At 48.8% G+C, this 23,909-nt stretch overlaps 1 protein-coding gene across 3 annotated transcripts in view; it reads right to left on the bottom strand.

Annotated features, from left to right (window-relative positions):
• Positions 1 to 486: 486 nt before the first annotated feature.
• Positions 487 to 23,909, bottom strand: part of VSNL1 (visinin like 1) — a 97,000-nt gene continuing 73,577 nt past the window's right edge. For 2 of the 3 annotated variants that reach the window (XM_081254439.1, XM_081254438.1), the window contains 2 exons: positions 5,318 to 5,533; positions 487 to 769 (listed from right to left, as the gene is read on the bottom strand). In XM_081254439.1, coding sequence (XP_081110565.1) covers positions 572 to 769; positions 5,318 to 5,533 — 414 coding nt within the window. In that variant the 3' untranslated portion in view covers positions 487 to 571. The remainder of the gene's footprint in view (positions 770 to 5,317; positions 5,534 to 23,909) is intronic. The other variant, XM_081254440.1, reaches the window with a different exon arrangement.

Genomic DNA, 23,909 nt, shown 5'->3' on the forward strand with positions numbered 1-23,909 from the left:
TCCAGATTGATAGGATGCAAATGAGGTAAGAATTAAGGCAAACCTAAAAGGCATGCAAATTTCGTACATTTATATTCACTGATAATACAAGCTCTTGTGTGTGGACCACACAGAGGAGTCAAGGGCCCCTCTGTGTGTCTGTCCAGTACTATTTTACAGGAGAATGGTGACACAGCTTATAATTCAGTTACATTACCGTGAGGGTTTCAGTGCTACTAACATTATGTAATCAAGGAGACACGAGCATTAGCAAAACATGAACAAGAAATCATATAACTCTTTGCAGCACATTTCTGCCCAGGCTTTGGAGGAGGAAGGTTTTTTTAATGAAATGATATCACACATATCACATTGTGGCAGGTTGTTTGTTTTATAATATATGCTTTTAAAATTCATTAGCAAATGACATTCTCATGCACACAAGTGTTTCAAACACAAGAAGCAAGTCCATTTATAGGTAGTCCAAGCAATATTTGTGTGTGTGTGTGTGTGTGTGTATGTGTGTGTGTTAATAGCTGCAGACTGAATGGAACATTGAGACTTTTGTGCAGTCCATAGTGTTGACCTCTGCTCATTTCTGAATGTCGCACTGCAGAAGTAATACGATGGAAGGGTCGCTCTTTGCAGCTTCTTTGAACTCATCCAGTGTAATCTGGTCGTCTTTGTTCTTATCCATCTTGCTGAAAATCTTGTCTACTCGCTGCTCAGGCGTGAGGCCATCCTCATTCATTTTCATCATGATCACGGTGCCCACCATTTTGTAGATAGCCTTGGGAAAACAGGAAACAGACCATAAAGTTCTCCTATGATAGGGTAAAGAATCTAAATTTACTTCAAAGGACTCCTTAAATGGTATTAAGTAAGATAGTGGTGTAATCAAACCTGTGTGAGTCTCATGACCAATTGGATAGAGAAGAATTTCATGTGCTTCCCAGGTTTCTGACTGGAGGAAGTGATTAGGAAGGGTAGTGGTGAGATCAAGAATAATGGATTAGAAACAGGTTCAGGAAGGAAACCGATGAGCTCAGTTTTAAACATTCTGAGTTTGAGGTCAGATGAGAGGCAACAAGTTCTACTCCTTGGAGATTTAGGAAAAGATGAAGTGTGGTCCCAACTTACAATCTTTTAAGAAAGCAAGCAAGGTGGACCAGTAAAATTTAGCCGTGAAAGAAGTTAGTTTAGGGGGATCTGTGAATCAGGGACTCTGTTCAGAAGTCAAAGAACAGAGTAGGAAGATTCCATCTTCCAGTTCAATTAATTGTGCACAATTAATTCTCAAAATGGGAATTAAATGTAGAAATGAGTTTCTTTCTTAGGAAAGTGCCTTAGAAAAATAAATGCTCATCTACACAAAGACTTGCAGGGGAATATTCACAGCAGCTTTTAAAATAATGGCCCCAAAGTGAAAACAGCACAAATGCTCATCAACTGGTAAACAGATAAACAAAATATGACATATCTGTACAACTGAATACTATTTTAGCAACAAAAAGGAATGAAATACTGATACATGCTATAACATAGATAAACCTCAAAAAAAAAAAGCCAGATGTAAAAGGTCAAACATATATTGTACGATTCCATTTATATGACATGTCCAGAAAGACAAATCCATAGAGACAAAGTAGAAGGGTAGTTTCCAGAGTCTGGGGGTATGAACAGGAATGAGGGACCTTATTGGGAGAATTAAAGTGTTCTAAAATTGGATTACGGCGATGGCTGCATACTTCGGTAAGTTTACTAAAAATCATTGAATTGTAAAGCTAAAATGGGTGAAGTTATGGCCTGTTAATTATAACTCAATAAAGTTTCAAAGAATGCCAGTTAGAAACAGTAAATCATAACAAGAGTTTCATTGAACAAGTAAGATGTCTACTGAGATAAAATATATTTTGTTTGCTCATTTTTTGTAACTAGAGTGTGTTGATTTGTGGTAGAAAAAAATCTAGGACATTTGACTTTAGAAGAAGCAGACTATTGGGACTTCCCTGGTGGTCCAATGGTTAAGACTCTGTGCTCCCAATGCAGGGGGCACGGGTTCGATCCCTGGTTGGGGAACTAAGATCCCACATGCAGCATGGTGCAACCAAAAAAAAAAAAAAAAAGAAAAAGAAAGAAAGAAAGAATCAGACTATTGAAATTTCATTTGCGGGACAATTGGTAGAGGGGGTCCTGATTAACCTAGAAGCCTGATGTGGTATGTGAGGGAAAAGCAGACATGCCTGGACTTTAAAAAAGAGACAGATGGGTCATCCACGTGCAAGCTGCTACTCTCACTCCGTCCTCTGAAGGGTGAAATGACAAGGGCTTAAAGGAGCAATGGGTAGAAAGGCTGTTAGCACGACAAATGCACCATTGATGAAGACACGGCAAAAAGAAACGTAAACCCCAAAAGTCCACCCTGGACCACATCTAACAACTCTGAACATGGCCAGGTCTCATTAACCGTATCCAAGATGCAGCCCTGCAATTGGGATCATGAACATGACAACCAGGAAATGACGTTCTAGATGCAGACTCACACTTCACACCAACCTAGGCCAAAGGCATGTCAGGCTCAGAACTAAATATGAACGTGTTCCCTGACAAATGTAAGGAATCCCTGTAGGCGCATAGGCTTTATGGGGTACTCCGGCATGCAACGAAATATGTAGCACTGTCTTCTCTGAAAAGACGACGTGTTATCACAGGTGCTTTCCCAGGAAGAAATAACTGTCTCAGGTACTCTCTTATTCAACCAAAACTTGTGGACCCATTAGGCCTGTGCCCAACACTCCAGGGCAGATGCACTGTCCTTCATTGGGGTTACGTGGCCCTTGCTGGTCTCTCCTCGCACTGACCCTCCCCCATCACAGCACCTGCCTCACTCTGCTGTCATTGCCTGATCACTTGTGTGGACACAGGCCCTTGGGTCAGTGAGCTCCTCCAGGGTGGGCACTTGTGTCTCTTCACGTCTGCCTCCCCTCCACCTTGCAGGAGGTTGGCGCCAGCAGGAAAGCTGACTACAGGCTACAGGAGCCTAGAGGGTGGTGGGCAACTCTGGGGTGAAGTGGGCCAAGAAGCCTTCTTGGACATGGCAAGATAACCTAGACCTTGAAGTGCGAGAGGATTTGGATGGGCCCAGAGCCCTGAAGGACATTCCAGGGGAAAAGCACGGTAGAAGCAAAAGTGGACAGCTGTGCGTGTGCAAGAGTGAGGGGCCCCGGATGGACAGTGAGGCCGGAGAAGACATGCAAGCAAACAGACGTTGGCTGGACCAGCTGTCAGAGATCTGTGTGCCTGTGCCTGGTACAGAGGACCTGCTCTGTAAAGCCTTTTGATCAAATGAATGAGCAGCTCTTGAAGCACAGAGATGCTGTAAAGACTGTATCAGTTATTGATACCTTGGTTCTGGAAAGGTAGCTCAGCAGAAAGGAACCTAGGGGCCAGAAAGGGTGCCAGGGTGCAGGTGCAAAGGGCCAGAAGTTGGTGAAAATACTGCAGATGGAGAAGGGGAGCCACATGCAGAGGGAACATGAAGGTGACACGGCTGACTGGAAGGAAAGAAGCTGAGAGTTGAGGCAGATGGTGTTTCCAAGGGAGACAGAGCCTCGGGAGCTAACTGCCAGTTACTGAGCATTTCCTACATGAGAGGAAGCGTGCCATGTGCTTAATTGTTACCACAGACTTGGGGGGTAGGTTCTTTTTTTTTTTTTTTTTTGTGCGGTACGCGGGCCTCTCACTGTTGTGGCCTCTCCCGTTGCGGAACACAGGCTCTGGATGCACAGGCTCAGCGGCCACGGCCCACGGGCCCAGCCACTCCGCAGCATGTGGGATCTTCCCAGACCGGGGCACGAACTCGTGTCCCCTGCATTGGCAGGCGGACTCTCAACCACTGCGCCACCAGGGAAGCCCAGGGGTAGGTTTTATTACCTTTATTTTTTCACTGAAGACACTGAGGCTCTGGTGCCCTCAAAGCCCTATAGTCAGGAAAGCAGCAACGCCAGGCCTGACCCTTGCTGCTGTTGGGTTTTCCAGTTTACTTGGGAAGGTAAGTGGGTACCAAAGGGAGAAAAGGGACTAAAGATGCCAGGGGAGGGTGGGTAAGTGGAAGGCAGGGCTCCAGAGGCCACAGGAGGAGCGAACTGCACTGGGGAGCCACCCCAGGGGAGGAGAGTGAGCGTAGCATGGTGGGCTTCTGAGGATTTGGTCACTTGGGTTTTGGCTACTGTTTCTTCCCATCAGCCCCCAGTTTTCATTTGGGGATCCACCCTCCCTGAATCTCAGCTCTGTGGTCTGGACGGGGCCTCACCCCAGCTCCAGGATGGGACACGGCTCTGGCCTGTGGCAAGTGGTGCATTTCCCCCCTTGGGTCACACTGGCCAGTGCAGAGGTGGACACACATGCTAAGACAGTCAGTCAGTGAAAAGGCACTGATTCATTCATCAGTAACTGAGTGCCCACCAGGCTCCAGGACTGTTCTAGGTTCTAGGGATGCAGCAGTGAGTGAGCAGAGTCCTCTCTTTACAGTGCTTGCGTTCTACCATATGAGGTTATTTGGGGCAGTGATAAACGCTGTGACAACAAATCATGTTGGTAAGAGGTTAGATGGCCCTGGGGTGGGGCATGGGCACTCTTTGGGGAGGGGAACGCAGGGAGGAAGGCCTGCCGGGAGGTGAGATGAGGGCACAGCCCTGAGTGGAGTGAGGGGCCCGGGGAAGGGCCCTGGGCAGAGAGAGAGGACATCAAGGCCCCCACGTGAGGCTGTGTGTTCTGGGAAAACCAGGAAAGCCCAGGCATCTCGAGCAGGGTGTGTAGGGAGGAGTGTGGAAGATTAAGGTCAGAGCAGTGGACATGGGGTCCTGGGACGTCTGCACAGGCAACTGAGAAAGATGCCTGTTCCCATGGAATGATGGGAGCCTGGGGGCCGCGGGCAGGATCTTGTGCCGTTGGAGGAATGGGCAGTGGAGCGAGCGGGTCTGAGTCAGAGGGTGGCGTCCAGAAGGGCAGAGCTAACACAAGGGCTGGAGAAGCTGAGTCCTGGTACCATCCTTTGCACCCATTAGGCTTACGTTTATGGGAGATGTCACACCGTGAGCACGGCTGGTTGAAGGGGCGATTGACAACCAGGACCCAGCAGCTTGGACCTGTGACCTTTCCCAGCGCCTCGACGGAGCAAGGGAACAGGGACGGAGAAGTCAAGGTCTGGCAGGGCTCCTGGCTGGGGGGTGGAAGGGAGCTGCCATGGGCCTGGGCCCCAGGGAGCTTCTTCCCAGGGGCCTGCCAGCCGTGCCCACAGCAGCCCCGGTCCTGGCCATACCCCGGGGCCGCTCCTCACCTCGATGATCTCCAGCATCTCCACGCGGGTGATTTTGCCGTCCCCATCCAGGTCGTACATGTTGAAGGCCCAGTTCAGCTTCTGCTCAAAGCTGCCCCTGGAGGTGATGGACAGGGCGCAGATGAACTCTCGGAAATCGATGGTGCCGTCCCCGTTCTTGTCGAAGGTCCGGAAGGCGTGCTGGGCGAACTTGGAGGCGTCTCCATACGGGAAGAACTACAGAGCAAAACACACAAGGTCAGGTGTCGGGAGGGGACGAATCACAGGCCCCCGAGTCAAAGACCACCGCTCGCTTGCTTTCTGCTCACAGTCCAGGCTCTCCCAGCCACCCGGGACTGCGGACAGGCTCGCCTGCCCGGACAGGGTTCGGTCCAGCGCTCAAGGCCAAGGGCTGGCCCAGGGAGGCCATCTGCCCGGGTGTCCTCACTCCCAGGCCCCTCGCTCTCTCCTGTGGGTGAGGCTGGGGACACGTCTGGGTTGGCGGGGCCTGGATTGGGGCCGCTAGGATTCCACATCTGCGGCTTCGGAGCCGACTTCTCTCCCGCACGGGGTGGTGCTACCTGGATTTCCACGTGCCTCTGGGTGTGACAATCCAGGCCCGAGCGACATGACCCCGACCTCCAGCCAGCGGCTCCCCCGTCCCCAGCCTGCAACGGTCTCCCTGGGTGAGGGTCCAGAGTGTGACTTCTTCTTACGGGCACTTTTTTTGGGGGCAGATCATTTAAGAGCCACTAAAAATAGAACACGACTGGGCTTATTTCTGAGAGACGTAAAGAGGTGACTTCTCAGAGCCGACGGGGAACTGTAGGAGACCGAGGACGGGCACAGGAAGGGGAGGAGGGGCAGATCGCACAGGTGGGGAGAACACGGAGCCCGAGGCCGTGGCCCCGGCCCCAGACGCGCGTCTGGGCCGGTGACATACAGCAGGGATCCCGGTCTGATACCTGATCCTCTTACCCAGCAAAGCTAAAGGACATTCTCCAGGTGGAGCGCAGGAAACCAGCGAATAACCCTCACCCCATCCCCAAAACCAAACCAAAGCACACCACGCGGTGTTTTAAAGCAGAGAAGGTGTGTATTGTTTCTGGACGAATAAATCCCGCTAATACAAAATCCAAAGCAGATTCCTGAGGAGCCACTGGGGCTCCTGTTCCTGCGTAGGTGTTGCCACTTGCTCAGTGGGCCTGGCTGTGGCTGGCATCGTGCCCCCTCTGGGATGTGTCCTCTTTCTTGCTGTACATCCTGACCTGGGGCTTGCTGAGCTCGGCTACCTACTCCTCCTACATCGAGAAGCACACCGGACAACAGAAAATTTCCCTCCAGAAGCAAAATAAACATTTCATATCAGGAGCCAATACAGGCGGGCCAAGGACAAGGCAAGTGTTCCAGGGGAGAAGCTGACTTCGGCTTGTATTTCAGTAGCTCCCACTTCCAGATGCCAGGATCTGTTCTGGCTGCGGTGGCTGTGGGAGAAACCACCCCAGAACTTAGTGGCTTGAAACTGCATGAATCATTTTTATTCATCTCAGAAAGTAAAAATCTGACAGTCTCTTCTAATCAAAGAGCTTATTCTGTGACTACGAGCTTCACGTACTCTGAACTGTCCTTTCCTTGTAACTCTGAGGGCACCATATGTGTGTGGGTTTTTTAAGTTTGTTTTATTATTTTCCCCTCACGACAACCAATTTTCCAACTGGCCGGACGCCAGCTGGGTGTCCTACAGTTCAATTCAATTCTGACCCAAACTGCCTGGAGTTACGGCACACCCCAGAGGGTAAGGGTTCAGTCCCACAAGACTGCGCCCACCTTCAACGCCAGTCACAAGTCCCAGGTTGCCACCTGTTCCTCTGAGAGGCCTGCTACGAAGTTGGAGGATTCCCACAGCCCCTCCTCAGGGTGGATAATTGGCTAGAACGACTCCTTATTTACTACTAAATTCAGGAAGGCACTTTATTTGCTACTACCAGTTTGTTTTAAGGTTACAGCCCAACGGAGGAGATGCATAGAGCAAGGTGTGGGCACGGGGGTGTGTGGAGCTTCCATGCCCTCTCTGGGTGCACCGCCCTCCCAGCCCTTGGATGCGTTCACCAGCCTGGAAGCTCCCCCAGCCCCGTAGTTTGAGGGTTTTTATTGCAGTTTCATTATGTAGGCATAGTTGATTAAATCATTGGCCATTGGTGATTGAACTCAATCTCCAGACCCTTTCTCCTCCCCGGAGGTCGGGGTTGGAGCTGAAAGTTCCAATTCTCTAATCTGCCGTCGTCTTTCTGGGACCAGCCCCCCTCCCAACCCTGCTCCAGTCCTGAAGCTAGGGGTCCCCCAGCCACCAGTTATCTCATTAACATACAAAAGACACTGTTATCACTCCAGAGATTCCAAGAGTCTTAGAAGCTTTTGTGTCAGGAACCGGGGACTAAGACCAAGTATGTATTTCTTATTCTCTCTCAATATCATATGTGCCCTGTGCATGAGTGGTCTTCATCTCTCTCTAGGGGTGTGCTGTTTGCTGTTGTGTCACCTGCTTCACGTTCAGTGGTCTTGGGCAGAGCGGGTACCTGTGAAATAGCCCAAGAACAGAGCAGAGTGAGCCCCCTGGTGGATTCCCAAGTCTCCTTAGGGATGTTTATCCATCAGCCTTTCTACACGCAATGACATGAGGCCATTGGGTATAATTTCTCTCCATCCGTGTAGGTTTCTGGGGATGTAATCCTTTACCCATCTCATACCTCACAGCAGACTTTTAAGTTAAGGGCTCTCTGACAGTTTTATCTAAAAATAACTGGGCACCTTATGTCAGTATATTAAAAATTAATTTAGATCAGGAAGGCCTTGAGAAAAAAATCGATTGTAAATTTTGAGCTATAAAAGTTACATGTGCCTTGCCGAAGGTCTATTTACTGACTTTTATAGCCAACGTGTTTACTTTGGAAGAACTGAGTGTGTGATCAAGAGCCCTCAGATACCTGGAGGGGTTATTTCCTTTAGAAAATTCATCCTATCATGTTCCGAGTACTTCAAGTTTTTCTAATCAGGGGAATGATCCTTCTTTTGATGAAATAATTCAACTCTGGATGGATCATCACAGAAAAATGAAGCCATACTCCCTTCAATCTCTGTAGGAAGAAATCAGGGTCTTGAACTCATATTCACTTCTCTTGGAGGAAAATAGTACCTGAGAAGTACAAGTATTTTGGGGGTATTGTTGCTTGCGGGGTGTTTTGTTTTATTTTTAAAATTCAATGTATTTTGCTTCAGCTCCTGCATTAAATATTGGTGTGGAAGTAATTTTTGGTGGTCTTAATAATCTAAACCTTTTAATATAATAGAAAAAAGAACGGTGAGGTTGAAATTTTTTAATATATATAATTATATATATTTCACTTACATCTTTGTAGTTCAGGCTGCTATAAAAAACTATCACAGATTGGGTAGCTAATAAACAACAGACATTTATTTCTTATAGTTCTGGAGGCTAGAAGTCCAAGATCAGGGTGCCAGCATGGTCGGGTACTGGTGAGGGCCCTCTTCTTCATTGCAGACTGTCGACTTCTTGCTGTGTCCTCACATGGTGGAAGGGGCAAGGGCACTCTGTGGGGTTTCTTTTATAAGGGCACTAATCTCATTCATGAGGCTCCACCTTCATGATCTAAGCACCTCCCAAAGGCCCTACCTCCTAACACCATCATTTTGGGTATTAAGTTTCAACATATGGATTTTGGGGACACACAAACATTCAGCCCATAGCAACTTGTTTGAAAGAAAATAAATTTAGTTATGAAAATTTTCAGAAACTGTATTAGATAATCTAACATAGCTAATCTTCAATAAATTTCCAGCCTCTCTTTTGTGCCTATGTACACACGCACACAGAGTTTTTCTACTTTTGGTCAAAAATGTTATATCAAGTGTATCCTATATTTCCACTAAAAGGAAAAGAAATCATCATCTGGGAAGCAGCTGCAAATGGTCAACTAATGTCCGCTGATGTGAATCCAGGCCCCAAGCCAGGAACCCTTCTGACCCCAGAAGCTGTGTGGTATGGTTCCTGGAGAAATCCTTTGGGGTTTGGCACTTGTGGGGCAGCCTGTCCTCCTGAGGGTGTCCAAGAGAAGGGCAGGGCTTGGCAGTGGAGCAGCGTCTGCTCCAGGTTCTGGCCAGCAGAGCCCTAGGCTTAATTCTGGGGGTGTCAGTGAGCTGGCCAGTCTCCCAGGCTCCCTGGCTGGGGGTGATGGGTGGCTGGGCCAGTGCCCTGGAGGCAGTCTTCCCAGGACTCCCTACAGCCTGCTTTCTCAGGTCCTGTCCTTGCCCCTGTACAGCCCACAGCTCTTTTGCTCTGACACCTGGGGGGCTCAAAGCCTAGTAGCAGAAGGTGGGGCCAGAAAGTAGACCCTCTGTCCCTGGTGAATTTTGGCCCTGCTGATGAGACCCTGACTCTGAGGCCACACAGTGATGTGTCCCTGTCCTACCACAGACACAATCCTGTGCTCTGGTTACGCTCTGAGGGAACGGGCTCTAGAGGCTGCTGGCCTCGGGTGGGACCAGGACCCAGCTACAAGGTGTAGCATGATGTCCGTAGGAAAATGTCACCCTGGTGCTGAAAACCAACTCACAGGTGAATTTTAGAGGCCTGCCCTGTTTCTTTTTTTTTCTTTTCCAAATTCTGCCTAAGTATAGACATTTTTTTTCTTTTCTTTTTAAAAATATTTATTTATTTATTTGGCTGTGTCAGGTCTTAGTTGTGGCACGTGGGATCTTCATTGCAGCATGAAGGATCTTTCATTGCAGCGTGTGGGATTTTCATTGCGGCATGTGGGATCTTTCATCGCAGCATGTGGGATTTTCATTGCGGCATGTGGGATCTTTCATTGCAGCATGTAGGCTCTCTAGTTGTGGCTTAGTTGTGCCGGCTTAGTTGCCCCGCGGCATGTGGGATCTTAGTTCCCCGACCAGGGATCGAACCGGCGTCCCCTGCATTGGAAGGCGGATTCTTAACCACTGGACCACCAGGGGAGTCCCCCTGCGCTGTTTCTAGCTGGGGCAGGACCGCCTGTTTGTGGAAGGCAGATGGAATTACCCGCGGATCATAAGTGCCCTGTGCCTTCCTGCCTCTGTCTTTGCCCACATGGCGCCCTCTGTCTGTGGGACCGTCGCCTACTGCTCAGTTCTATCTCCTCCCCATCATCTGAAGTGAAGCCCGGATGCCACCTCCTGCGGGGCCCTTCTCTGCAAACGCAGCCTGATGTCAACCCCTCTCTCCTTGCATCCGAGTTATCTTTGTACATGCGGCTTTCCTCTGCTGGACCACACATTCCTTGCTTCGCTCAGCTCTGTGTTCTCTGCACCATCTTTGTTAACCAAGTGAAGGAGCCTTTGCTTGCAGAAAACCGGCAAAGCCTGCAGTGGGAGGTTCCTCCGAAGATGAGAACCTTGGAAATCAGGACAAAGGAGTTGAGGAAAGGCCAACCCCGTGAGGTCTCCTAGTTCTGCCGTGCTCAAGCCCACATTCGGGCCAAGACTAGTAGAGAACAAGGAACCCACAACCCTCCTGCCCCATCCCGAGAGAGGAAGTGGAACAAGGCTTTCTAGTGGGGCCCTAGGGACAGGGCTTCTCAGCAGATTTGCAGGGGACGTCTGGCGTGGCAGAGGGCTGGTGCGCATGCCGGCCGCCTCCTGCTGACTGACGAGCAGGACAAGGGTGCCCTTGTCCCATGGCATTCCCTGGACTGACTTCTGGAAGTTTCTGAGATCATTCTTCTGGGCTGCACATGTTTCTTTCCTGTTGACTCCCCCTCTCCAGGATGCCTGGAAATGAGGGCTGCCAGCTGCCACCAGTCGAGGGGAGCTGGGGCAAAGCAGGGCTGCACCCCTGCCTCCTCTTCCTGGAGCAGGGGGAGGGAGACGTTTCCAGGACCCTCCACTCAGACTCTCAGCAGAACCCAGTCAGGTGGGCACAGCCTGACGGTGGGGGTCATCTGCCTGCAGAGCTGGGTCACGGGCAAGCTCCCTGCGCCCACTCTGGCCCCGCGGAGGAAAGTGGGCTCAGAGTTCCCATGGACCGCCTCCTTCATCTCTCATTCAGTGAGTCCCCTGCAGCAAGGGCCCAGCGGCTCAAGACTTCCTCTGCTTCTCTCCACATGCCCTCTTCCCGCCCACTTTCCAGTGGGAGGATCCACAGAGGTAAGCCCTGCTCTCCCTTCTGCCTCGGCCAGAGCCCACACGCCGCCACCCCCCCCCACCCCGTTGATTGTGTAATTTCTCTTCACCTGAACACTCGGTGGAATCAAGTGCAAGCTCCTTTGCTTGTCATTCAAGGGCTTCCATACCTGACCCGATGATATGTACCTTAAACATTGCATGTCCTGCTGGCTTTCCAAATTAAGTCACTATTCCTTGCCTTGACAACTCATCTCTAGATTTGTTGGCCTGTTGTGTGGCGAGCAGTATGAGCTTGGACTCGGCAACAGTCAGTTACAACTTCAGCATCTCCTAAAATCCTCAAGGCAACCCAAGGAGATGGTTTGGTTGCCCTTTCTTTTACTTAATAACAGAGAAGCAGGTTTTTAGGACAGACGTTTAACACCATCTGTCATACCTATTTATTTAAGGGATTATTTATTTAGTATATATTATTGAACTGTGAATCCCCAGAACACAAACCTACTTGCTCACCGTTGTATTCACAACACATAGCACAGGTCCTGCAAGTAGTAGGTGCTGCCTACTACCTTGTCGGTGTCAGCTGGAAGGTAACCAGGTGACCAAACACTGCTGCTAAAAACTGTTACCGCCTAGTGGACATTTATATAACCTAGCCAGCTCTGTTCAGTAGAACTTCTTGCGATGATGGCAATATTCTATAAGCCACACTGTCCAAAATGACAGCCACTGGCCATATGTGTCAACCACTGTGTCAGGTGCTGGGAATAAAATAGAAAAAAAGACAGAGCATTGAGCACAGTGGGGAAGCAACCCTTGAAATGTTACTAGAGTACCTGAAGAACTGAATATTTGAATGTCATTTAACTTACGTATCACTTTCTTTTAAAAAAAAACTAATTTATTTATTTATTTAGTTTTGGCCGCACTGCACAGCATGCAGAATCTTAGTTCCCCAACCAGGGATCGAACCTGCACCCCCTGCAGTGGAAGCACAGAGTCTTAACCACTGGGCCACAAGGAAGTCCCTACATATTATTCATACTTTCCATAACCACTCGTGGCAAGGGGGCTTCTGTATTGACTAGTATGATCTATGCTATGTCATTAGCTTTCACAATATTCCTGCCAAGCAGTTACCCGCAGCTCCATTTCATGGTCAAGGAAACGTGGACTCAGAAAGGTCCAGCAAACTCTTAAGTTCTCCTCCCACTGTGTCAACCTGTTGCCATTTTGCAGAGGAGTAGTAAGAACTGCTCACGCTCTACCGAGTTGGCTCAGTGTATCCACACCTGTGGATTCAACCCATTGCAGATTGAAATTTGAAATTTGATCCGTGGTTGGTTGAATCCACAGATGCGGAACCCGTAGCTATGGAGGGCTGACTGTACTAGGCCAGTTTATATAAGGGATTTGAGCATCTGAGATTTTGGTACTGGTGGAGGTCCTGGAACAAATACCCATGGATGCTGAAGGACCACTGAATACAAAACAGAAGGTAGAAAGTGAAAAATTTTCGTCGGCCTCATCATTTGTTGGAATACTTTCATGATTTTCACGCAGCACTGGAATGAACTCACTTCTAATACTTCTAATGTATGCTATTTCATTTAATCCTTATAACAAAACTTGCCATCGTAAGTTTCTTGTTGTGGACGAGGAAACAAGCTTGAAAGGTCAAGGCTTTTGCTCATGGTGCCTGGCTGGCTATGGGAGAGGCAGGATTTGAACGCAGATCTGTCTGGTCATTTCTGCTAGATCTTTCTGTTTCTATTAATCAAGTATTAGCTGAGGAAATAAACCCAAGTTCACATCTGATGAAACAAACAAATTTGCTGCATTATGTAATTCTTAGCTTCCATCGCCTCTAATGCTTGAAATCCTTGGCTGTGTGTATTTATGGCCACCTCCTGGCGGGATGATGTACTACATGGAAATTACTAAAATGCCACTGAGGGATATTTTTCATGATTCATTCATTCTTTTAACTCAACAAACTTTTACTGAGCAGTTACTATGTGTCAAGCACTGTGTTAGGTGCTGAATAAAATTGAAAAAAATGCAAAGACTGTTAAGGATAGTGGGGGAAATAGACACTAATCAATCAACTACATAAATATAAAATTATACTATGATACAAGTGTATAGAGCCACAAATAAGAGTAATGGAGATGATCTTATGAGTTTGAAACTTAAAAATTTAGTGTGTGGTCCCCTTCCCCACCTAATATTCAGGCGGCTGATCTTCATCATATGCTCTTCATCATAGTTTAGGAAAGGTCTCAGAGTCTGAAACTTTCTGGGATTACACAAGCTTACACTGTATCCCCCTGTATTCCACATCCTTACTCGGAACTGACAAATGTGCAGGAGAGGAAAACCCCAGGAAATGCTCATGTACTTGTGTCTCTCCCCAGGGAGGCAATAGGAGAATTTCCACAAATTAACCTGCCTGTTCCAAAGCCACAGCAGAGGTTTTCCTTACAGATAGTGAGCCAAAGCCCCACGTTTCCACCTTTTCAATAATCTATCCAGTTTGAATATTAAAAGGTTTGTTTCCTTAAGAGATGGTGAATGACCCCAGACACCTCATGCTGAATATGCGTCTGTACCCCCAGGCCCTCCACCCGCAGTGAGCACAGGTGGCTGCATTAAGAAATGGCCTCAAAACAGTGCGTTTCCACCCCCCACCCCATCCCTCCGCACCATCTTGCTGCGTATAGTTCATCCTTCTAGAAGTTGTACTAAGTTCCGAGAAAACATTGTAACATTTCCCATGAATCCTTCCCCTCTCCCAGTGTCACTGGTGCCTGCCTCAATTTGATGGAGAATGCAGGTCCCCCAGAAGTTCTCTGCCCAACCTTCAGGTTGGGGGAGTTTTCACAAGCATGGCCTTGTCCCACTGTGACGGCTGACATGGCAGCGTCAGGAGGGAGTGGCTGCAAGACCACCAAGGAGGACGGCCTCTCTCCAGCTCCCAGCCGATGCTGGGCAGCCCTCGGACCTCAGTATAGGTTTCTGCCCATTACTCTGCCTGAAATAGGGCTCATGATGGGATCAAAGGATAGAAGACCTCTCTGATGCTCACTGCCGTGGAGAGGTCTGCCATCCAATCTCTCACAAGACACAGCCCCTTTTACAATGTCCTCACTCAGGTCAATTCTGTTTTCCTCTGTTCTCAAATGTCAGAAGGCTATATTGTCTGGCTTATGAACCCACCAACAGAATCCCCTCCCCAAGGGTGGAGTGGTAATAGGGAAGAACAAATCTGGCTCCACATTGGGTCTGTTTCTGTCTGTTTCTTTTACTTTAACCTTTCTATTCTATTGCTTTTGTTTCAAGTTAATTATTAAAGGGATGTTGCCTATGGCTTAAAGTAACAGAATGGCCCACCTCCAGGAACCCTGCCGCCCTTGCCTAAGCATTAAGCTAAAATACCTTTGTTTAAGCTCACAGGAAACATCCTGACCAGGCCCCCCCGTGATTGGATGCAAGAAAGAAGAAATTAACACATCCCCTCTGGAGTCTGGTCTGGCTGCAACCAGGAAATATTTGCAACAACTTACCACCTTTTTTACTTTACTTCCTCACCTTCCCTTCTTTGTTCTATAAAGGAAACTAAGCATCCAAATGGAGCAAGATGGTTCTTTGGGACAGTAGTCCAGCATCTTCTCGGTTTGCTGGCTTTCCGAATAAAGTCACTATTCCTCGTCCAACAACTCGTCTCTTGATGAGTTGGCCTGTCGTGCAGTGAGCAGTATGAGCTTGGACTTGGTGACAGAGTCTTCTCTGTTGCACCCCTGAAATATCGCTACTCTGCTTCCAAGGTCATCTCCCCTCACCTCTGCTGGAATTAGCTAGAGGCCTCCTCTCGGTAGCCTGGCTCAGTCCCACCTTTCCAGGCCCTGCTACTAGAATAGTCGTTATCATTTCATGAGAGCCTATCAGGGAGCGAGGCCCTAGGCAGGTCCTTTTCATGCGCTGCCTCAGAGGGTCCTTCAACACGTTTAGGACTTGAGGGCCATCATTCTGCGTTACGTAACTGGCATAAGGTCATACCACTAAGTGGGGTAGGTGGGCTGGGACCAAACCCAGCAAGGTCTGCAGACACTGCCTCTCCTGCACCTGCCAAGTCTGCCTGGCCTTCAGCACCAAGATGGAGCTGCAATCCGCCTCCTGCACCAGGATCTGGAAAGGCTCTGCCCGTCGCACCCACCCCTCTGCTTCTTTCTCCCCACGTGTTCTTCCTGCTTTGCGCTGTGCTCATGGGAGCCTCAGTCTTTGTCATCAAGGCTGGGCCAGCTCACAACAGGCCCACAGGGAGCAGGCACCCACTATTAGGGACAAAGGAGGCAAACACCTGCCCCTCCTAGGGAGCATCCCCTCAACTCCAGGCAGCAGGAAAGGCTGGGCCAGGGGGGTGGGGACCGTGGCCCCTAGCTCTGGGACAGGTGCCGCTGTGGAGGGAGAAGTGCCACCCAAGCCCAAGTCTGAGGATTGCAGTCAGCCTCCTGGACCTTGGCTACGGCTCAGCTCGGTGCTGATACTCTGTCTTCCCCGCAGGGCTGCAGGAGTGTGGTGTCCTTGAGACAAAGCAGGACCCACCTCAGGCTCACGAGAGGCAGAAGTGAGAGGTGAACCAAGTTCTGTCTCGTTCTGTGATATTAACTAGGTCAGTTAACCCATCTGAGCCTCCGTTTCCTCATGAACAAACCATGGCAATACTACTTGATACCTATCACATAGGATTGCCGTGAGACGCAGTGGGGACGGCACATGTGGAAGCCCTCTGAGGCTGCAAGGAGCTGGGCCCCTGGGGGTCGGAGGCTGCTTCCTCCCCTCCGTTTTCCCCTCAAGGCTGCCGAGATACATCCCGTCCCCTGATGCTCGGAGATGGCACCTGGGTGAGCAGGAGGTTATAGGTGGGGTCTCAGCACACATGCCCAGGGCTACTGGTCAAGCTGGTGTCCTTGACGATTCACTTGGTATTTGATTTTGGCTTTAGGCTCATCACGCCCACAAGGCCTCACAAATCCAGAGGGAACTTTTCACACCCGAGTTGGCTCATGTCCACTTCCCATAACTGCCAATAGCATCTAATTGTTCTCAGGACAAGAAACGGAATTATCCCCAAGCCTCCGTGTCCAGTTTCGGGTCCACTCCTCTGCCCTCCGGGCTTCTTTCACTACCTGGGACCTTGCTGGACTCTCTACCACAGCTGTGGGGCCTTTGCCATGTTTTTCTCTTTGTCTGGAATGCTCCTTTTCTGCCCCAGCCCAGTTAATGCCTGTTCCTTCTTTAGACCTTGCTTCAATCTTCACGTTCAGAACACCTTCCCTGAGCTGAGGTCGGAACCCCCCACTACACACATGCATATCACCAAGTCTTGCCCTTGGTAATATTTATCATCCTTGTGAAGAAATGTTCATGGCATTGCTTGTGGTTTATAAGCTAAATAGAGGCAGGGAATGGCCTGGTTTTGCCCATCGCTGTGATCCCTGGTGCCTAGTACAGGGCCAGGCACACAGGAGGTGTCGGATGAACACGTGACTCAGCACAACAGGTCTTTTTCAAGCCTGAGGAGACAGCAACAAATCTACCCAAAGACCAGTAAAGGGCTTGAAATGTGTTCCGTAGGTTGTCTTCAGTCAGCCATGCTAAAGAAGGCTCTCCGTTTGGCCTTAAAACTTGTCATTCCCGTTACTGCTTTAGCCGGTGATTCATGAGGGTATGAATCATCCCCAGAGCAGTACATGCACTTGGTCATGTGGATGGGAAAAGGAGAGAGATATTTCCCCTTAATTAGAAACGGCGAACCCCAAAACTGTTTTCTGCCGAAGTATTCATTCAACAGATACTCCCAGAAGCCAGGTTAGTGCCAGGCTCTACGTGGAAGACACTAGAGAAAAGATAAAAGGGTAGCTTACAACTCTTCCTTCTGCCCTTAGGCTGGTGGATGTCTGTGTGTTGGAGTCGACATTACGGTTTGTGCCATCTCTGACCAGAAGTACCTTTATCATCCCAGAGAAGTGTAACTGACCACACATCGATTCACACCCGTGAGCTAGACATCAAGTCCTCTTACCTGGTTTTAACTTAATTCTCACAACGGTCCTATGAGGTAGCGCCCATAGGTGAGGAAGCTGAGGCACAGAGAGGTTAAGTAACTTTCTCAAGGTCACACAGGAAATGGCAGAGTGGAGGTGTGAACCTAGGAAATCTACCTGCAGAGACCTGGGGCTGATCCCTTTGGCCCCGCTGCTATACCAGTGGCAGGACTCTTAGGGGAGAGATTTTGACCTTAAGCACCAAAGACAAGAGCCACAAACCAGCGTGGAATCGTTTAGGGTGGCCAGAATGATGACCCGAACCCAGATCACCCTGCCAAGGCAAATCCCATAAAGGCAGATATTTATGAATTTTTACATTTCGCCTGTCACTTGTTATCAGCCATCCCCGCAGCTTCCCCGCTGCCCATGGCTTTCTGTCAGCATTCTATTTTCTGGAGCATCATTCCCGGCAGGTCCCTGAGGTTCCTGGCCCAGCACCAGCGCCGTACGGTCTCTGGGTTCATCCTTTTGGGGCCGCACACCCCTGCCCTCAGCTCAAGTCCCTCCCCAGGACCCTTCTCCTCCCACTGGGGTACCTGCGGTTGCAGCAGCCAGAGAGGCATTTAATTCCCAGCTCTGCCCAACGGCCTGTTGCTAAGCTGCTGGTGCACGATGAGATGTGTGGAAGGAAACCCTCATGGTGACAAAAACAAACCCTCATGTTCCCAGAGCCACGTGCGTGTGTGCGTGTGCGTGTGCGTGTGTGTTTAAAGGAGCTGGGGATGGGGGTGGTGAGCTTCCCACCCAATCAGGCCCAGCTGCCCACCAGCGCGCTGCCTTTGGGACTCATTCCCTGCAGCAGGACCCCAGCACAACATGGGAGCATCAGGGAAGCACGGGTTGCGGGAGATGGGAAGGTAGGGGGTGGGATGGGAGAGCAGGGAGGTGACAGGTTTTCTCTTCTTTGGTAGATGTGCTCCCCCCACAAAAAAGACACAGAAATACCTGTCTTCCCTCCTCTCCCAGCTCCTACTGAGAAGCTCATTCTTGCTAGGCTGATCCCAATTTCCACACAGAAGTGAAATGAGGGTGTATGGACAGGAGAAGGGGGGCCACAGTAAGTATGTGCCTTGGACTCAGTTCTCCCACTTCTGCGTTGCAGGGCATCTTCCCAGGCAAGACCACTCACTGCCATCTTATTTGCTGCTCCTGCCATGTACACTGTGTTGAGAAGACCCTTAAATACAACGGCTGCGGGAGGGAGAGACAGAAGCCTGGACTGCCTTCTCTTCTGTTCCGCTGCCACACAAAGCTGGCCTCTGGTCTTGGCAGGACTTTTTTTTTTTTTTTTTGCGGTACGCGGGTCTCTCACTGTTGTGGCCTCTCCCGTTGCGGAGCACAGGCTCCGGACGTGCAGACTCAGCGGCCATGGCTCACGGGCCCAGCCACTCCACGGCATGTGGGATCTTCCCGGACCGGGGCACGAACCCGTGTCCCCTGCATCGGCAGGCGGACTCTCAACCACTGCGCCACCAGGGAAGCCCTTGGCAGGACCTTTTACATAATTTGTGGGACCCAGAGCACAGTGAAAATGCTGGCCCCTTGCTCAACAACGATTAAGCATTAAACCGAGCGCGGGCCCTTCTGAGCATGGAGTCCTGAGCCGCTGTGCTGGCTGCACACCCATGAAGCCGTCCCTGAGTCTTTACTCCGCCCTGCTGTTGGAACGAGCTAATCCATAAGCAAATCTAACCCTTTCAGGTCTCTACTGAAAGCTTTTTGATGTCCACGCCACCACAGGCTCCCACAGCCCCAGGAACAAAGTCACCCCCCTTAGCTCAGTCACACAGATCCTTCTGGACCTGGGTCCTGCAAATCTCTCCAGCCTCATTTACCAGCCCACCCCTTGGGCACTCCATGCCTGTATGATCCACTGGAAATTCCTCCCAAAGCATTCTTTCGAATTTGCATCTCACTGCCAGGAGTATCTCCCTTTTCTCTCTCACTCCCTGCTACTTCCCATTAGGCCTTTGTCACTCAGCTCAAGGGTCACCTCCTCTGAGCTGTCTTCCCAGACTGCTCTTTCCTTTCAAGCCCAGAGCCCACACTCTCCCCACCTAAGCTTACCCTCTGAGGGATGACGGAGCCCTGCCTGTATCAGTGTGTACCGGACACTCATCATTGTCACGATCTGTAATATACACCTGCTCCAGCTCTGCTGTGAGGTCCTCCAGAGAAGGGCTGTGCCTGACTCATTTATGTGTCCCCAGTGCCTGCAGTACAGTGGATATTCCATCAATAGCTCTTGATCTACTTAATGGGTGAAGCCCTCCACCACATCTGTCATTTACAGTTCTGTTGTAACTTTATATGAAGTTAACCAAGAGAAACTTCTTACAAGCTCTAGTCCACATTTCTTTTATAATTCTTCTCCATAGATGGCTCTGCTCGACGTATAACTGAAGGAGATTCATTGTTGATGTTTTTAGAAAAGCACTTTTATTTTCATTCAATGAAAATAGCAATTTGTTTTCTGACTATAAAGAAAAAACACATTTATAAAGAAAAATGTAAAACATAGCAATTAAGGAATAATTATCCAAAACTCTGCCACTCAGAGAGAGCCGTTATTCACAGTTCATGCACTGATTCAACAAGTATTTATTGAACACTGACTATGTTTCATGCTTTGGAGATAGAGCAGTGAATCAGACCCACAAAAAGCCTCTTCTTCATTCTAGCCAGTGTTTATGTATATGTCTATGGACAGTTCTGCACACACACGCACATACACACATAAGTAAGTATGTATATTTGCAATTTCAAACTAGGCTTATTTACTAAGTGATATGCCATAAAAATCTTTTCATGCCAGTGGCTTTAAATGTATGACCCTCTTTTTCATGGTCAATATGTTTTGTAATTTTCTTTAATCAAATCTTAACTCTTGGACAATTGTTTAAAACGCCACTGTCATCAAAACCTTAGTGAATTTTTTTTATTCATAAAATTGATCAGGTTACCTCCTAAAATAGATGGCTGGTGTTAAGAGTACACAAATTTTAATTTTGATGCATATTGTCAAATGACACTCCAATAGTTAACCAAAGTGTTAATCTGTCCTGCATCTTTGTCAGCACTGGATATGAGCTTTCTCCTTCATCTCTCCTCTTTTAGTAGAAGAAAAATGATATCACATTATTATCTAAGCATTTGTGCATTTCTCTGATTCCTGGTAAGTTTAAATATCTTTTGTATTTCCTTTGAGAAAATCATAAGTAAGCGTGGTTATAATTTTCTTTTTTTTTTTTTTTCTATACAAAATTTTAATTTTTAGGTAGTCAAATCCATCAGTACTTTTCTAAATGGTTTCTGGTTTGGGGGATCCTACTTTTTTTTTTTTTTTTGGCTGCGCTGCATGCGGGATGTTCCCTGACCAGGGACTGAACCCGTGCCCCCTGCAGTGGAAGCACAGAGGCTTAACCACTGGACCGCCAGGGAAGTCCCTTGGGGGTCATACTTTGAAAGACCTTCTCCACAGTAAGATTTAAAATATTCCTTCACATTTTTTTCTAATTCTCTCTTTCTCTCTCTCAGTTACCCTTGAACAGTCCCATTTGTGAATATAATGAGTAGACAACTGTTATACGATTTAATGAACAGTCCATTTTTTCCCTGTTTGAAATGCCACATTTCCCCCATATCCTGGGGCATATGTTTGCACTTATTATGCTGTTTCTTTGGCTGGCAGGCAATCTATTCCTCTGTCAACAGCATACTGCCTGAATTATCACAAGCTTATAATGAATTTTAATATGTGGCAATCATTCCCTTTACTCTTCTATTTTGGATTATTTTGAAAATATATTCTTCCAGAGGAACTTCAAAATAATTAGGTCAAGTTTCAAAACAACCAAACAAAGCAAAACCCAATGAGATTTTGATTGGGGTGGCTTTGAGCTGCTACATTCATTTAGGGAGAGCTGGCATCTCTGCAATCCTGCATCTTCCTATCCAAGAACTAAGAGCGTCCATTTGCTTATTTATGCCTGCCCAACGGATCAGGCTGCTGGAGTGTGAACAGACAGCTCCCTATCTCACAGAGCTCCAGGCCTCGAAGCTTGGAGTGGAGGCACTGAGCTCTCGGAACAACCCAAGAGAGACTCTGGGTTGGAATTCCCAGGGGTAGCTGTAATCCACTACCAGGTAAGTCAATACTGCTGGACTTGGAAGGGCATACATAGGGAAGGAATTTAGAGAATCCTGCCCCGGGAATAAATATGTCTTTCTCTGGAGAACAGCCCCAGCCTAGATCTCAGCAGGGGTGACCCAGGAGGCCTCTTCTGAGCCAAGAGGAGAAGGGTTGCTAATTTGAGCCCACCTCCTAGGGCAGGTGCTTTATGTAAGCGTCTCATTGCATCTTCTCATTGACCCTGGAGGTGGGTGATGTCGCCCCATATAACAGGGACAGAGCTGAGGGTTTGGTGACCTGCCCAAGGCCTGGTAGCTGAAGCTCTGGGATTGGATCCTAGATCTGTCTGGCTCTAAGCCTGTCACTAAATCGCCCTGATCATCATGGGACCTAAGAACAGTCTGAAAACCCAGCTTGGGGGAGGGTGGAGACTGAGGGGGAGGGGGCAGCTCCGGAGCCTCAGGCTGGATGCCCGGGAGAGGGGCCAGGTGGGCGGATACCCAAGAGAAATGCAGGGACAGGGGAAGGCCCGGCGCTCTGAAGCCTCGCCTGGCTCTCAGCTCCACGTGGAAGGCAGCCATTTCCCTTGTCCAGAGGGAGCCAGGAGTTTGGAGCCGAGGCTCCGTGTCTGTGGAGGAGGGCAGCGTGGAAACAGGTGGCGCAGAGGCAAGGATGAGAATCCGGAGACAAGGGTCGAGTCCTCTAGGCCTGGGGCAGGCGGCAGGGAGCTGAGTCCTTAGCGCTGGCACCTCCAAGTCACTGATAGGGCTGCAGACCAGGCAGGAGGCCAAGCTTCGCATCCAGCTCAGGGTCCAGGGCCTTCCCTGACCTTCTAAACTCAAGGACTTTGGATATTATGGAGTAACCTCCCTCGCACCCCAGAGGTGGGTAGCCTGTTCCAGGGCTGTGGGATTGTGACTTTCTCTTTTAACACTGTGAACAAAAAAGGAACAAAGAGTGTCACTCATCATCCAGTTCTACAAAGGGTTAAGTCACAACCCAGGAACAGTGTGCCCTGAGGGGAATTCAGGATGGAAAAAATAGGCCGGAGCTCTCTGTGCTTTGGAAAAAGGGGCCATAGATAGTTTGATGTATCTCTCAGAAAGAATTTCAATGACCCCAGATTCTTGCATCTTCCCATACATAGAAAAGCACTGAAATCATTAACTTGAGACATATGTTTTTGTGATTAGCAGGCATCTTTTATCAAGACGTACACTTGACTTCATGAATTTCCTAACCAAAACAATTCATATATATACACTGGCTCCTTCCCTACCTCTTTGGAGCAGTTTCTCAGAGCTACTGAGAGGCTGTCTCCTGGATTACAGTCCTTGGCAAGACCCTGAAGAAAAAAACAGAACTCACAGCTCTTACATCGTGCGTTTTTCTTTCAGTCGATAACACCGTTTAAAAGATGTTCCAAAAAACTGAAGCCCACATCCGAACACAGATTACTGCAGCCGTCACAAATCTCTTCTCTCCCTTGAACAAAGCTACTTTCGAAGACCTCCTGCCTTTAATCACCACCCAAGGGCACTGTTTTCTAGAACACACATTTCACAGCCACTCGGATCTCTTTAACATCTTCCCTGCCCCCTCTTGCCCAGAGGAAATCAGTGTTGACTCCCAAGCATGGCATTCCAAGGCCTTCAAAATGGGGTACTGATCTCTCATCACACACTCTCTCCTCTCTATGCTGTACCCTAGACGTACTGAATTATTTGTTTTATTCAAATTCTTCATATGCCTCCAATGCTAGGTTAATTGAACAAATGTTAGATATCCAACATGTGTCAGACACCGTACTAGACTCAGACGAATACAGAGACAGAGAGAGGACGCAGGGCTGCCCTCAGCTCACACTCTTGTGCCTTTGCTGACTCGGGTTATAATCTCTATCCTGGATGTGCACTTTCTTAACCCTTTATTTATACTTCTCTTAGGGTTCCTATCCCAGTGTATCTTATTTTACAGGTAGGTATCTGTTTGGGGGAAAAGGTCATTCCTTGTCTCTCTTTGTATCCCTCAAAGCACAGAGCAGGGCACGACATAGGTGCCTCATTGAGAATGAATAACTGAATGAGCCCTGGAAGCAATTACAGTCTTGTCTGCGTGTAAATATGTCTGAGGGTTTGAGGTATGCTCCCCTAATCTCCTCAAGTAACACCAAGGCACCTTCACAGCAGTGGTG

This window comes from Mesoplodon bidens (assembly GCF_964165515.1).
Source record: "Mesoplodon bidens genome assembly, chromosome: 14".
Lineage (NCBI taxonomy): Eukaryota > Metazoa > Chordata > Mammalia > Artiodactyla > Ziphiidae > Mesoplodon > Mesoplodon bidens.